This window comes from Malus sylvestris, chromosome 10 (assembly GCF_916048215.2).
Source record: "Malus sylvestris chromosome 10, drMalSylv7.2, whole genome shotgun sequence".
NCBI classification, from domain to species: domain Eukaryota; kingdom Viridiplantae; phylum Streptophyta; class Magnoliopsida; order Rosales; family Rosaceae; genus Malus; species Malus sylvestris.
In genome coordinates this window covers 26,014,914-26,031,356 of record NC_062269.1, presented here as the reverse complement: position 1 = coordinate 26,031,356, position 16,443 = coordinate 26,014,914, and the positions used below count along the sequence as shown (strand labels likewise).

The 16,443-nt window shown below is 38.4% G+C and overlaps 4 protein-coding genes and 1 pseudogene across 4 annotated transcripts; 4 read left to right on the top strand and 1 right to left on the bottom strand.

The window, feature by feature from the left end:
* The first annotated feature begins 275 nt into the window (after positions 1-275).
* On the top strand, positions 276-3,596 carry LOC126586459 (poly(A)-specific ribonuclease PARN-like). The gene is made up of 8 exons (XM_050251299.1): positions 276-660; positions 777-907; positions 1,125-1,307; positions 1,391-1,503; positions 1,609-1,725; positions 1,807-1,921; positions 2,024-2,212; positions 2,799-3,596. The coding sequence occupies exons 1-8, from the start codon at positions 329-331 to the stop codon at positions 3,440-3,442; spliced, it is 1,824 nt and encodes a 607-aa protein (XP_050107256.1). The 5' UTR covers positions 276-328; the 3' UTR covers positions 3,443-3,596.
* Positions 3,597-3,599: 3 nt separating this feature from the next.
* Positions 3,600-4,315, bottom strand: LOC126586482 (F-box/FBD/LRR-repeat protein At1g13570-like). The gene is made up of 2 exons (XM_050251335.1): positions 4,142-4,315; positions 3,600-4,029 (listed from the first exon to the last, which is right to left on the bottom strand). The coding sequence occupies exons 1-2, from the start codon at positions 4,223-4,225 to the stop codon at positions 3,796-3,798; spliced, it is 318 nt and encodes a 105-aa protein (XP_050107292.1). The 5' UTR covers positions 4,226-4,315; the 3' UTR covers positions 3,600-3,795.
* A 1,276-nt stretch (positions 4,316-5,591) lies between these two features.
* On the top strand, positions 5,592-6,392 carry LOC126586479 (uncharacterized). The gene has a single exon (XM_050251333.1). It carries the CDS (start codon positions 5,707-5,709, stop codon positions 6,190-6,192), a length of 486 nt encoding a protein of 161 aa, XP_050107290.1. The 5' UTR covers positions 5,592-5,706; the 3' UTR covers positions 6,193-6,392.
* Positions 6,393-10,765: 4,373 nt separating this feature from the next.
* Positions 10,766-11,875, top strand: LOC126586480 (calmodulin-like protein 3). Its single transcript, XM_050251334.1, has one exon. It carries the CDS (start codon positions 11,117-11,119, stop codon positions 11,573-11,575), a length of 459 nt encoding a protein of 152 aa, XP_050107291.1. The 5' UTR covers positions 10,766-11,116; the 3' UTR covers positions 11,576-11,875.
* A 1,982-nt stretch (positions 11,876-13,857) lies between these two features.
* Positions 13,858-16,242, top strand: LOC126586463 (uncharacterized CRM domain-containing protein At3g25440, chloroplastic-like; annotated as a pseudogene).
* Positions 16,243-16,443: the final 201 nt, after the last annotated feature.

Below are 16,443 nucleotides of genomic sequence, written 5' to 3'. Positions count from 1 at the left end.
AAAAGAATTACAAATTAAAAACGGGTACAAATTAAAACTAAAAATATATGATAAAAAATTTATTCATAAATATAAATATACTAATTGTAACATTTTTAAAATTAAATGAATATATTTAGAAATAAAAAATATTTTATTATTGAAATAATTTATTATATTATTAATACTCAAAGACATAGATCAAAAATTGAAAAAAAAAAATTTTAATCAATCAAGTAACAAAATAAAGGAAGAGAACATCTCTCCTTTAAGAGTACTTTCAAAATTGAAAAACAAGTACGGTACAGATACGGGTAGCGGCTGAGTTGACGCTGGAGAGAAGAAAACCATGGCGTCTCTGCCTCCACAAATACGGCGCCGTTTTCTCAGCACCACCACCACCACCACCAATGTCTCAAGGAAATGGGCCGTGAAGGAAGTGACGAAGTCCAATTATTCCGAGTCCCTGGAGGAGTTCAAGAACCACTTGTCCAGTTCCGACTTCGTGGCCGTCTCGCTGCAGAAAACGGGGTCGCATCGTGCGCCGTGGCTCCGCCCCCAGCCCTTCGACACCGTCGACACGTCGTATTGGAAAGCCAAGTACGCCGCCGAGCGGTTCCAGCTTCTCCAGTTCGCCGCCTGCCCTTTCACTCTCAGAGCCTCTAAGCTCACCCTTCACCCGTCCGTACACTCTTACTATACCTATACATACACATATACATTTACATATACATATATATATATATATATGTATAATAATGTGACTTGGTGATGTGGGTTTGATGATATTGGTGCAGATACAACTTTGTATTGTTCCCAAGGGATGAATTGAAGATGGGGATGCCAACTTATAGCTTTTCAGCTCAAACATCACATTTGACTTCCATGGCGGAAGAAGGTTTTGATTTCAATGCCTGCATATATAATGGTAAGCCTCCCCTGTAAAGTTTTGGTGTTTAATTTCACTCCCCAGTTCTAATTTTGTGGAATCTGATTTTACCCAAGTTAATATTTTTACGAAAACTAGAGAAGAAATTACGGAAAGAAATTTGTCTCGATGAATTGGGGAAACTGTACAATTTGGGATTTTGCAAGTCTGTAACTTTGATGTTGTTTTGAGATTTTGTGTTTTTCTAATGAGACAGGTATTTCGTACTTGTCTAGAGCACAGGAATCTGCGGCTAAAGTTTGGATAGGGAATCCGGCCGCCAGCAGCTATGTAACGAACACTTCTTCGACCCATACCATTGCTGATACAGTTTTCGTAGAAAGAATTAAATCGCGAGTTACGCATTGGAAAACTGCATTCAAAAGCACAAAGAAAGATGGTAAGGACAGAAAAGGGTTCTAGATTCTATTTCGATTTTGTTATATTTTGTGTTAAAATGTGTATCCTCTTGTCATTTTGCAGATGCTCTGTTGAGTTCCTTGAGAAAAATTGTAATGCGAAGTGAAATGTACGGAACAAGACCTTGCATGGATCTAGATGTTTGTAGTGAACGTCAAGTCCAGCTTGCACTGGAGGTATGTTGATCGTTTGTTCTTTTTAATCCTTTTTTCTGGTGCCGCCATGACGGTATATTTAATCAGAATTTTATCCCATTCAATGTTTTTTTTCGTTGGTTACAGATGTTGAAGGAGTTCTCTGATGACCTTGTTCCTTTAATAATCCCAGCAAAGGGCGGAGGAACTCAGGCTGTTCGTGTTGTTTTGACAAGTTCTAAAGAGGACAGGGAATTGTTTGAGGTAGTGACGTGATTTTCAAGTCTTGGTGTTTTGCATCATCAGGCTTTTTATAAAGCATTTGGTTTGAATGTGTGCTTGCAGAGAGAGCTTCAAAACCTCGAGGAGGAACAGAACAAGAGAGTTCGTGGATTTCGAGAGGTGATCGATTTGATTTCTGCTTCACAGAAACCTGTTGTCTCCCACAATTCCCTTAATGGTGTATCTCTATTTAATAAATATATGTGAGCTTTAATGCCCTTGACTTGGCCTCTGTTCTTTTCTAGTTTCTCAACTTATAGTTTAATTTTGCTTTGTGCAGATTTCACAGTTATTCATTCAGAGTTTCTCTCTCCCCTGCCGACTAATGTAGACGAGTTTGTGGGTTCCTTGCGCTCGGTTTTCCCCCACATACTTGATGTCAGCCATCTGATGAAGAATATTCCTGCAGCTATTTCATACTTGAATAATCATTACTTCACACCCATTGATATGGAAATTTCGCCTCAAGGTATAGTCAATACCGTCACTATGTTTGGATGAGGGAAATAAACTTGGAATTTGGATAAAAGTCAGAATTTATAAATTGACATGCACCAGTTCCCTTGTTTGGACTTATAACATAGAAATTTAGAATTTCCGCGTGGAAAAAAAACTTGGAATTTGGGGCCTCTAATTTCCAAGTTTAAATTCCATGTAAATAGGTGTCATTTCCCAATTTCTATGATTGGGAGTTTAAAATTAACAAATTTCGTTTTCAATTCCATTGTTCTTTTAAGTTAACCAAACAACAAAATTCACAAATTCTAGAAAATAAAATCCCTTCATTTCAATTTCCATCATTTTAAAATTCCTTAGTAATCTTAAATTTCTTCATCCAAACATAGTTTAGTTTTCACATAACACACAGACACAGTCGGATAGAGTGCAGTAATCACATGTTTGTTGCTCTTGAGGGTTTACTTGGTTCTCTTGTGAATTTCTTGTGTCAAATCACTGTTTCGAAGATATTTTGACCTCATTTTTGTGAGATTGGTTTCCGTCATGCCCTCTTTACTTCAGAGCAAACCTAACTTCTTTTGAGTTGTCATCTACAGAAAATGAAGGCAACATTCATAATCTTTGTGTTGTGAAGATGTGCTACTTTTTTGCAAAGCTCTGCTCCATTCTGAAAATTTCCGAAAATGCTATGGTATCTAACAATGCACTGTTGGATCCAGCCCTCGAAGAGTATACAAACATTTCCAATCCGTGTTCTGACAACCCCCAAGAATCAACCAATGGGGATATCAGAGTCTGGACAAAGAACATGAGAAAGGTCAGCTGTGATCATTTGGTATTCTTATGGGGATTCAGAAATGGGATGACTGCGGGGATGCTCAAGAGCTTGTTGCACAAGTCACATGCCGTCTTCTCTGAAGAATTTGATGTTCGGTTAGTGGATAAGAGCTGTGCCATTGTTGTTTTCTGGCAACCTGCTTTATCCCAAACTTTTCTGGATGCCGTCAGTAGTGAAGAGATTTGTGATTCTTTAAGGGAGATCGTTTCGGAGGGCCTAAGAGCATCGAATTATGAAACTTACAATAGAGTCTGCAGGTTAGGCTTGTGGGAGGCAGATTTAGCAGAGTCCATGGACAAAGCCTTGGAAGACTCGGACTGCCTTATGGAAGCTAATTCATCTACATATTCTAAAGACATTTATTGGTCTAGCGACTCAACGATTAATTTTGATGACTTGTAATATGTAAAACTCCATATGTTAGAAATGAGATCAGTTTTGTTCTAAAACTCGTTGTTGAACAATCGAGAATTGTTGTCGTGCTATCCCAAACATGGAGAGCAATCAGGCATTGCCCTCGATTCTGGAGGTTATCTGAACAAAACCCTTTCTTTTAGTTAATTGTATGACACATGACGCATAGCAATGACCAGTACAGCAGAATCGAAAACCAAAAATTGCTGTCCATGTAATTTCTTCTAGTTTGCTTGCATCAAACGCATCTTAAATGTTCATTTAGCAACTCCAGGAGGAGAGGATCTTGCAACTTTCAACTTTTTCTACCAAAATATTTCCAAAAGCGCTTTCAATCCTTTCTAAAAGCACTTCCAAATTAGTCTTCTGCTGCATTCATTGACAGTAGCAGGCGCAACAATCATCTTCTTGAGCACAGGTGAACTTGAAAGCAAAAACCTGATGACATCTAGTTCAGCTCCGACACCAGAGATGCCGGTTATCTTCACAAGTCGCAGTTTGGTCAATAAGCAATTCTGGTTGTTGTCTAACCCATAGTTCACATCTCCCACAACAGCCTGATCTTTTTTATTGGCCTACACAAGTCTACATCATCAGATACTAAAATTTCTAGAGTAGAGAGTTGGGTCGACGTTCTTAATTCAACACCAGGATATGCATGCATCAACAGAATAAAATTAAACTCACCCGAATTTCAAGCTCCTGTAGAGCAGGGAAGCTTCTCAGAAGACAGAAAGTAGTTAAAATATCATTCGCATCATTGAAGCTCATGTGTATACACAGAAAGTTCAGGTCTCGGTGCAGTTGAGGAAGCTTTCCTGGTAAGACTCCGACAGCTAAATACTGGTGCAGAAAGGTTCAGAAAACAGAAGATTGAAAGTATAAGGTCAAATTTCTGATTGCCAGAAAATCTGATTACTGACTGAAAACTATGAACCACAAAATACATTACCTTTAATAAGTAATTTTCAATTGGTTTTTTAGCCAAAATATCATTGAGATTTGCATAACACATCATTTTGCTTCCTAAAATTGAAAATCAATAGAAATGGTCATTGAGATTATCCACCATCCATTATTTTAGTTATTATGTTAAAAACTCCATTAAATGTCCCGAAGCTCTTGACCAAAAATTTGGACAATTTTCAAAGCTTCGTAACTCAATCTAACCAAATTCGACCTATAATATATCAAAATGAAGATAGGAAAGTGTAAAATAAGATTCAACTGAATAAACTTTAAACATTCGTAACTTCTTCAATACTCAACGAAATCGAATGATTAAAAAAAAAATCATACTTCTCCACGAGACAAAAAAAATGATACCTTACTTGACGACTAAATCATCGTCGTGGTTTGGCCGGAACACTTTTACAAAAAGAAAAGTTTATCAAACACACAACTTTATTTTACAGTGATTTATTTTTACAGCACAACAGAAGTAATTTTTTTTTATAAATACAGCAATACCAAACCAACGTTAATCAAAGGGTAGTAATCTCTCAACTTTAACCCAATTGGAGCAATGGTTCCTGAACTAAAAATCCAATATCATTGATCCCTCAACTCATCAAAACGTGCAGTTATGATCATTTTCGTCAACTCCGTTAGAACTTCTGTCAAAATGAGTCACGTACCATGCACATAAGACTGAATCAAAGGGCAAATATGGAAAATCAAATAAGAAAAATTGTATTTAATCCAATTGGAGAAAATAGTCTCTCAACTTTAACCCAATTAGAGCAATGATCCTTCAATTCTAATCTAATTGTAGCAATGATTATTCCAACATAACTCATTTTGACATAATTCTGTAGGAGTTGTCGAAAATGACCATAGCTATATGTTTTGATGAATTGAAGGGCCAACGATAATAGATTTTTAGTTGAAGAATTATTCCTCTAATTCGGTTAAAGTTGAGAGACATTTGCTATAATTTACTCTTATTTTTAATAGTAGAGATATATTATAATCACATTTAGGTAAGACTTGAGAAAAAAAAATTGGTTTGTGCAAAAAAATAAAAAATTCGTGTGACAAGGGACTAGTACTACTAAAAATGTAAAAAGATTTGTACACGAGGAATGCAAAATGACACAATTTTCCATATGTTTCATATTTTGGTGTATTTTCCTCTTTTTCCATTTCGTGGTGGAGTTTCTATTTTCTTTTCTTTTTCATTTTACAACAAACCATTTTCTGAAAACCTCTGTCATCAACAGCCAAATCTTTCCCGAACCTGAAACAAAACAATGGCGATGGCGAGCCTTCAGAGACTCCGTCACTCCCAAATCCTCCACCGTCTCCCTTCCCTCTCCCTCATCTCCAGATCCTCCGCCTCCTCCACCTCCCCATCCTCCTCCACCCACTCCGCCAAAGTCTCCGACCGAATCGTCAAGCTCTTCGCGATCGACGTCGACGGCCGCAAGCGCGAGGTCGTGGGCCTATCGGGCCACACTCTCCTCAAGGCCCTGGCCCAGGGCGGCCTTATCGAACCGGCCTCCCACCGGCTCGAGGACATCGACGCCTGCTCCGCCGAGTGCGAAGTCAACATCGCTCAGGAATGGTTCGACAAGCTCCCGCCGCGGTCCTACGACGAGGAGTACGTGCTGAAGAGGAACTCGAGGGCTAGGGTTCTCAACAAGCACTCCAGGCTCGGATGCCAGGTCGTCCTCACTCCGGAGCTTCAAGGTATGGTGGTTGCTGTCCCTGAGGCCAAACCCTGGGACATTCCATAAGCTTAGGGTAGTGAAATTCCAGGGATCTTACTCTGTTTTTGAATATAATAATGCGATTTTCTGGCTCCGCGGGAATTTTGTGGAACCAGTTGTTTAATGCTGTGGGTGTAATGCTTTGGATTTCTGTGTATGAATTGAGAAAATTGTTGCTCAATTTCATGATTTGAATATGTTGGAATGTTGAATTGCTTATTGTGGTTTCTGCCTGTCGTAATCTAAGTGCTTTTGTCGGTGTCTGATTTCGTTGGTGATTATTGACAAAATGTAGGAGAATGAAGTAAAGTTCTTGAGCCATAGATTTGGGGATCAGAAGTGCTTATTCAATTGTTCCATTTAGTAATACGAGGGTAGTGTTTCTGAAGTAGGAGCAAATCAAGGAAATAAAGCATACATTGTGATTTGGATGGAGTATGAATGTGGGTCTCAGTTCGTAGGCGCAGCTTGAGAAATAATCTTAGATTTTGACTTAAATTAGCTGGATTGGGGATCTTTAGTTTGTAAAAGCCATAGCTTATGTGAGCGAAGAGTGGTAGCTAAGTTTACTGGACTTGAGTGCAGCATAACCTCTGTAAATTGTGGAATTCTATGGAATGTCACATAAGGGTAATATAATTCAACAAGCGTACGAAGGAGGTTCGTGAGTTTAGATTTTTACCTAATATTAGTTACAGTATCAATGATGATGAACTAGGCAAGTGCTAATGTTCATGGGGCGTTTGTTTTGAGATGGCTATAGTTGCTTGAGCTGGTGATAGGGCTGAATCATAAAGGCTTATGTGAATTTGAGATTAGTGTAGCTGTGTGAGAAACAAAGTAACAGACTGGTTTATGTTTAAAACCTGCTTCTATGAACTTCTTTGTTCTGCGCACTGTTCAGCAAAGTTTTGTTCCATTACATGTGGTTGTTATGGTGACTTTGGTTACCCGTACTTTTACACTTGAAATGTTTTGTTCTGTTGTGATTATTTGCTAGTATCTAGTGGAGTTTACTTGAGATATTATACGAGCTTTGTTCTTTGTGTACTGGGTAGTGGAGATGTCGAAACATCTCTCCAAACTCTTTCTTTCCGGCTTGCTGGAAGAATAAGGGATAGGTACCTTGCAGGACAGGGAACCATGAGAAGATCGGTTTAAGTGACTAGAGCTCTTCGGGAAGCACATATACCCTGTATTTTGGATTCTGTTTGAAGATGAACATAGTTGAACGGTGAATTATAGTGGTTGGAGGATGTGATGGCGCTGTGCTCTCACCTCTTCTCCAGAACCATACAAACTATAACAAAAGAGGGCAGAAGAGATAGTTGTAATAGTGACTACTTAGTTTGAGTCCCCTTTTTCTGCCTTATGTAATGTCTTGCTTCCTGGTTTGCATGTAGGGATGAGCAAATACCCATTGGTTATGGATAACCACGGTTACCCGTCCATTTAAATTAAACGGTTACGGTTATGGGTAACCGTTTAGATAAATAAACGGTTATGGGTATAACCGTTTACCCGCGAAATTTAAATGAGCGGTTATGGGTATTAACCGCGGTTATAAACGGGTAACCGTTTACTCATTTATTTTATATATGTAAAAATAACATAAATCATGTTCTCGATCCAATAATACTTAGCACCCAATAAATTAGCAAGAAATTCATCGGTCTTTCTCTCAATAACACTACTACAGGAATGATGATTCTCATCATCAAGGAATTGGCCAAATTAACTTAAATTCTTTGCGGGTAACCGTGAAATTGACAGAAATGCTTTGACATAAATGTCTTCTAAACAATTTTTGTAACCCAATAATATTTAGCAAATATTATATTTACCTTCATTGGTAATAGTTAAAAATATCGTCCGTAAACTATTATTTCAATTATTGGAATGGTATAAGGACTTAAAAAATTAAAATAGGGAAATGTATGATGAATGTACCTATAACGGTGTTTAATTGTCAAAAAAAAAATTATGATAAATTTTTTTTAATTTTCAAGTTGTTAAAAAACATGTAGACAGGTGAAAAAAGAGTAATGGTAAAAAAAGAAGACGAAAAACGGGTTAAAAAGGATAAATGGGTAAACGGGTATTAAATGGTTATGGGTATAGGTATAACCGTTTAGGCAATTACCCAACAGGTAAACGGTTATGCGGGTATGAGTATAAACGGTTATAGATAAATTAACCGCGGTTACCCGCCCGCCATAACCATTGCCCATCCCTATTTGCATGATCTAGTGGTACCTTGATGGGTTCTTTCACATACATAAAAAGGAAAAATCTAGCAGTGCCTTCTAAACTAGGCTTTAAGCCGATGTGAGGGGAAGAAATAGACATAAATACCAAATTATTTTAGAAAAATGGCTCACATGCGTTGCATGTGACTATTTACCAAAACATTGAACGAAACTACTTATGGATATGACATTCGCTCTTTTTTATTGGATATCCGGCCATTCAATGGTGAGTGTATCAAGTAAATGCATATACTGTAGTCTGTAGCTAAGTCTGAACGTATAAAGTTTTCAAAGGAGTCCCAAACCCAAATAGAAAATCAATGTGGCAATTTGAACCACAATCAATGATTGAAACGAGGTAATTGAATTTTTCCTCAATAAAAGAATTATTCGTTATTTATTTCGAATGGTTATCATGAGTCTTGTTGTACGAAAAGTACTTTCATTCAGCTACTGTTGTAGTATCTCAAGTTAATCAGTTATGGCCAAAAATTAACACATTATAACAAGTTATTAATTTGTAATACCGTCGTACCAGCACTGCCGCGAGTAATTTTTGTCAGTCTTGATACAAAGCCCAACCTTGAACCAATGGTCCGAGATCACTAGTTTTTAAATCTATGGGCCGGAGCCTCTTGAGCAAAATAGAACCCTAGTGGCTGCTCATGTGCGTTTGGTATGTGGGACGGGACGGGACGGGACGGAACGGGACGAGGCGTTCCGTCCCGCGTTTGGTGCGCCAAAAATGGGTGGAACGGGCTGTTCCACGGGACAGATTTTGGGTGTTTTTGCGTCCCACCTGCCCCCCCTGGAACGGGTTTGTTCCACGTCTGTGGAACACAATGTTTTACCATTTTAAGACAAATATACCCCATGTCTTTTTCAAAAATTACACCTTCGTTCCGTCCCGTTCCGTCCCGTCCCGTCCCGTCTGCGTACCAAACGCACACTTCGACATCAGAGAGAGCAGTACGTATCGTCGTCTGCACCAGAATTAGAAACGTTGCGAAATCCAAATGGTCCGTAGCTCTCGCCTGAATCTGACTTGCTCCTCATTCTTCGGGCCCTTTTACTACTCTCACATCTTTATTCTTTTCCTATTTCCCCCCCCCCCCATTTTTCATTTATAAAATTTGGATAAATAAGTATTAAGCAAACGCTATGTTGATTTTCTTTTTGCATGAAGTAACCTTTAGTTTGAAGAGCATCTTAGTCATGATCATCATTTTGTTGTTATGAGCTTCAAGCTCTTCAACTTTAGTTTGAAGAGCAACCTTTTTTTTCTCCCTCCTTCATTCATTGCCTCGCGCTAGGCATGAGGGGGTGTCCTTTTATGTGATGTGGCTTCCTTCACTCCTCATGTTGGAGAAGGATGCTTGATCGAAGGAGAGTGTATGGAAACCAACTTGACAAAGCTTGTGAGAGTAAGAATAAGTGTCGTTCCCACAGATGGCGTCAAATGTTGATGCACAACATCAGTAAGACTTTGGACAACGTAAAGTCTTAAGTTTATAACCTTTGCAATGTTGATCTAGTCACCTAGTGAGAATAATATGTAGAAAGATAGAGATAGGGAAGCAAACACAAGATGTACGTGGTTCACCCTAAGTTGGGCTACGTCCACGAGGGTAGAGGAGTTCTTATTAATAATGTAAAGTTTACATAATACAATGGTTTAAGCACAATTGTAGGATAATAGTCTCATTTTATAGTTGAGAAGAGTCTCTTGCTTTTGCCCACAATCGATGTGGGACTCTAGGAGTTTTATTCTGACGTTGATATGTGTCAGTTTGTGATTGACCTCCTGTTTGGAGAGAAACTCTTGTGCTTCAACATGGGATCCTAAACACGAATCCTACAATGGGTCCTTGAACGTATGAAGTTGACTGGTACTTGGTAGTTTCATGATTGGTAAAGTATGGTACAAATAAACCTTATTACATATGAATCCTCTATCACTACAAACTAGCCTAACTCACGTCATTCTCTATCATTGCAAACTAGCTTAACTCACGTCTACACATCCTCTTTAATTGCAAATTAACCCAAGTCATGGGAGTCGAGCACGAGCAGTATTAATTACTGAGTATGATAATTGAATGGAAGTTATCCTCACCACAAAAAGCAAGCAAGTTTTGGAACATTATCCAAAACTCCCTCTTATATTTTAGGCATGCCCAAACTTAGGATTTCCCCAAAACTTGTGTTCAACAAAAAGCAATACCTTTGACCGACAAAAAAAAAACCCTAAAATCAAAGTCCTAATTTGAGAAAATACGGCGCCACAAATAACGGTCAGATGAACGTTTGAAACTCCTTATAAACGCAGTGCCGCAAAAACGCGGCTTTCAAATCAAACGACTTCAAACCAATACCCGCGTTTTTCAACCGACAACGTTAAAAACCAAAATTTTAATCCAATCATTCACCAACGTTCAAACGTTTGACCCTCATCGTTTTTTCACCTCTATTTTCCTTATAACAACTCCGACCAACTCCCACCACAAATTGTCAGTTCGGTATTACCCAATTTTCCTAACCATTTTTTTCTTCAGGTTTTCCCCATATTTTCTACCCTTCGTTCCCCACTTCTTCAAGAAAACAAAATAATTTGATCATTTGGGCTTTGTTGCTGGTTCCTCAATATCCGATCGAATTTCGAATCGTGGGATTTGGTGGTCAATCAATTTGTAGCAATTTTAATGGACAAGGCGGAGCTACGGCGGGTTTTCCATATGTTTGATCAGAACGGGGACGGACGGATCACGAAGAAGGAGATGAGGGACTCGTTGGAGAAGCTGGGGATTTACATTCCGGACAAGGACTTGATCCAGATGATCGAAAAAATCGATGTGAATGGAGATGGGTTCGTGGACATGGATGAGTTCGGGGCGTTGTACCAGACGATCATGGACGAGAGGGACGAGGAGGAGGACATGAGGGAGGCGTTCAATGTGTTTGATCAGAACGGAGACGGGTTCATCACGGTGGACGAGCTGCGGTCGGTTTTGTCTTCCTTGGGGCTCAAGCAAGGGAAGACACTGGAGGATTGCACGATCATGATAAAGAAGGTTGATGTGGATGGTGATGGGAGGGTGAATTTCAAGGAGTTTAAGCAGATGATGAAAGGTGGTGGGTTTGCTGCTTTAAGTTCAAATTAACTAATAGAAGGATTTTTTTTCATGGTAGTGATTTTCGAATTTCCGTTTTCTCCTTCTACACTCCTCCCATTATTTGCGTACCTTGATTCGCCTTTGAGTTTATTCGATACGAGGACTAGAAAAACAAGGGGTGCAGGAGGTAAAAAGGGAGTACGGAAATCACTTTGTTGTGTTTTTTTTTTATCAACAGAGGAGATACAAAAGAAGAGCAGCCTTGTTGTGTAGAGGTTTAGAGGCCCCTCTCTCTCTTGTATAATTCCATTTTATATCAAAGAATGCAAACTCTTTCATTTCTTTGTACCTTTCGGGTTATCTTCCCGTCGTTCGTTAGTTTCCTTTTAATTTCGTTGATCAGAATAGCATCACGTTTTTCTTTCCCTATCTTCTATAGTTATGTGTGTGTGGTGATTGAACGTATTCGAGGTTTATCGTACGACTAAAATATGGTCTTCTATAAGGAAATTCGTACGTCGTGGAGGCTTTTCATTACCCAAAAAGAACATAGCTTTTTATTTTTTTGGCTTCTAAATTTGTGGCAAGATCTGATTTCACAAACTGAAAATGCAACAAGCTAATTGCCATGTTCTATCTAAGTATGAATTGATAACCACTACCAGCTAACAGTATCAATCCGTACAAAAAAGAAGAAGGAATCAAACGGAAGTTCAAACCTCAAGAGCAACAAGAGAAAAACAAAGAATCAAAATGCGACCACATTCCCACAGCTAGTACACACTCTAAACAAATTGTTTCATTTGGTGTCGATCGATGTGGATTGCATGCATTGTTTGAGAACAATTCAGAAATAAATAAAAAATAACATAACTTGAAATTACAAATCTTTATTAACGAAAAATACTTGCAATACAGAATGAAATAACAGAAATAAATACAAGAATTAAAATGGTACTAACTTGATTGAATCACAAATAGAGGCTAACGCAAAAACTATGTCATTTGAACAGTATTTCCGTCGCACTCTTGTGCTTGTGGTTCTACGACAACTGTTCGACCAGGATACAACTATCTAATTCTACAACTTGCACTGGATTATAGAATTCTGACGAATTACTTTGTGAGTTTACTCTCTGTAAGGTTTTGTATGGGAGAGATAGAAAGGAAAATCATTCGAACAGTATTTCCGTCGCACTCTTATGCTTGTGGTTCTACGACAACTGTTCGACCAGGATACAACTATTTAATTCTACAACATGCACTGGATTATAGAATTCTGACGAATTACTTTGTGAGTTTACTCTCTGTAAGGTTTTGTATGGGAGAGATAGAAAGGAAAAAGATGATGTACGATGGAACTAAAACTTCAGTTATATAGGTTATTTCATACATTTTCAAATACCTTTTGGATGTATTTAAAACCACACAACTCTTTCCAAATAGTTGTGTCAATACCAAAACGTTTTTTAATTAATTTAATTCAAAATTAAAATTAATGAACTCTGACTAATTTTAACTTCTTAGGCCCCAAGTGCCAAGGCCCTTGTCTTGATTAATTAATATTAATATTATGATATAATTATCATAAGCCTAATCCACACAATTAGTGCCCCAAACCTCAATTCTTATTCCAAATTGTCCAATACCTAATCGCTAATGAAGGTGAATAAATAAGGACCTCTAGGGAACTTGAGTTCCCCGATGTGGGACTAAAGGAGCTCAAAACTCCAACATGCATGACATGGAGATACAGTCCAATCTCACAGCTAGTCGAATTCAAACTCATGCTAGCTTTGAGATCACGAGAGACGAGACACTCTAAATTCACGATCAGTTTAACTGTCTTATTTCCAAACTTGTCTACTCACTGCCGTCAAGTTTGCAGGGGAGTGTTATGGAGTTACACACTTAATCACCAATTCAATGCCAATTCATCGTGGTCTGTAACCACTTTCCATTATGCCATTCATTTGTAATTTACGGTATCATTAGTATAGCACTGTTACTATTGTAATCCTTGTATAAATATTGTACTACTACTCATTTGTTAATTAAGAAAAATCATTTTCTACCGGAAGGACCTTTATTTCTCTCTATTTGAGTACGTGAATATTTTTATACTAGAGAAATGGGAGTTCGGCTAAACCACAAAATGAGTAGCCTAATTTGGTATCGAATTCGTCATCCACGAGATTCAAACCTAGGACTTCTCACTTCTAAGCAAAAAGAAATACCACCAGACCGTAATACTGAGTGACATAATGAACGTTTGTCTTAAATCTTCGATAAAGAAATTAGGTCATGAAAGGTTTACGTTGCTCCAAAAAGAACAAGTTTTTCGTTACTTAAGTAAGAAATCTCTTTGAGGCACTAGGCTACTGCGAACTTAAATCATATTAGAATTAAATTTGTTGCGATGTTGACAATGAATTGTCGAATTCTAAACGCTGGATTTTGAAGCTTGGAATTCCAGATGATCTAAACTCGCCTTCTTTCAGATCCTCCAATCAGAGAATTGCTATTTGCTAGTGCAGCTCAGCCCCAATGCAGAAACTGGCGCGGCCGAGCCTTCTCCGGTCACTGCGCCTTCTCAAATCCCACAAACACCTCAGAATCCACCGACCCAGGTACCCATCTTTCTCTAAATCTCAAAAAGTAGTGAATTTTCAACCAAAGTTTCATTGAAATGTATAGCATTTCATGTTTGGACCTCACAATGCAGTAGCTTGGGTGATGTTGTATGCAAGATGTTCGACGAAAAGCCTGCTGCTTTTGGGGACTTGGTGGGTACTGCGTGGTTTCCGCCGGAGGGCCGTCGATGGGTTTATTCAGCTCCGTATGTTAACACAGAGCACAAAGCTGTGGAGCCGTTGGAAAATTCGAAAGACGGCGGCGCGGGTGCCGATGGAGCTGGTGATGGTAGAGTGAAAAGGAAAAAGCTCAAGGGGAAAAGGGCAGTGGTTAGGTGGCTCAAGTTCTTCAGGTATAAGAAGAAAAAATATTATGAGAGAATGACTGCTGAGGAGAAAATTCTCCACAAGTTAAGAAAGGTAAACTAATCTGTACGTTAAGAATTGTATACGGTTAATGATTTCGTACAAGTTATCTGACAATTTTTTAAGTTCTCGGCATATCTTCCAACCGATGTTTGCATGAAAAATGTAGCACGGTTCTGGAAAATGTTATGAGACTGATGATGATATGTGGTTGCTGTTTTTGCAGGCTCATAGGAAAGAGGAAAGGCTTGTTGAAGCTCTTAAGAAAATTGAGCCCTCGGAGCCATCGGAGGCAAACCATGATCCAGAAATATTGACGCCAGAGGAACACTTCTTCTTTCTTAAGATGGGTCTCAAGTGCAAGAATTATGTGCCCGTTGGAAGACGGGATACCAGGGTGTGATTCTGAACATGCACTTGCATTGGAAGAAACATCAAACGCTGCAGGTTGTGGTGAAAACATTCTCACCTGAGGAGGTTAAGGAGATTGCTTCTGAGCTGGCTAGATTAACCGGAAGGATTGTGCTCGGCATTCATGAAGAATACACGATAATTATGTATAGAGGGAAGAACTATTATCAGCCTCCAACAGAAATCATGTCACCTAGGATCACTCTCTCCAGGAAGAAGGTTCGCTTGTCCAATATTTGTCTAAACGTACATCTTTCAGAGAATTTAGACTTAAACTGTCTCCATTAGAACACTGCATGTCAAGCCCAAGCAGAATGCTTTTTAACTACATATTTGAAATTATTTTTCCATGCTGTAACCACCTCATTGCTCTTTTCCGATAAACATTATAAATCAATGCCCGATACCATGACAATCAAGTCCTTTGCTTGCTTCCTCATGACCGGAAAACAAGTTTTCCTTGTATAATATGTTAGTTTAAAAGATCCATCAGTAAATAAAACACAAATATACAAAGAGATGCAGGTATATGTTCGATAAGACAGTTAGACTTTTTACAGGTGTTGAAATTAAAACTAGGTTCCCTGATCATATAGTTGAAGCATTGTATGTCATTATTTGTTCTAATGTTTTCCCTTGTATTCTCTGCTCCCCCATACAGGCTTTAGATAAATCGAAGTACAAGGATGGTCTTCGCACTGTAAGAAAGTATATCCCAAAACTTGAACAAGAACTTGAATTGCTTTGAGCACAGGCTAAAAGGAAAGTAAACATTTATACAGATTCTATGGAAGAAACGCAGGAAACTGGTACTGAATCTACTGATAATGTAGACTCTGGGAGCTCCTCAAAGTTGAAGCTCGAGGCTTTAAATAAGGTAAAAGAAATGATGGATAGAAGCAAGGGACGCTCTGAGGATGACCTTTCAACAGACGTGGATATATCTTCGGACTCTGAAGATTTATCCGATATTTTCTGTACTGATTCTGACAAGGAGACCGAGAAGAAGGCAGACCGACCTCTGTATTTGGAAGAGTTTGAAAAGTTTACTATTGAAAGTGATGGAGAACCTGAAGATTTTAAGGATCACCTGCGTCAAATATCTAGGGATGCAAAGAAGGATAAATCATTGGACGAAGATGCTGGCTTGCCAAATTTTGATGAGGTTGATCGAATATTTCTGCGTGCTGCTTCACTTTTAAGGAAAAAAAGTAGATGAGACGCTTGTAAATTGCTTGTGATCACAATTCGATTGTTAGATAATTGCTCTTCTTCTTCTAGTCAGATACTTGATTTTTTATGTTATCTTAATTTTTGGTATATACTTCCTTACACGCTCTGCAGAAAATATAAGGTTACTATGATACCATGTCAAAGTCTAAACATGATAACATACAATGGACCGTAAGACGCGTTTTAGAAAAAATTGATTTGTAAAGAAAAAACAAAATATGATTCATTAGCATTCTGAAACGAATCAAATTCAAAAATTCGTTTGTATAATCC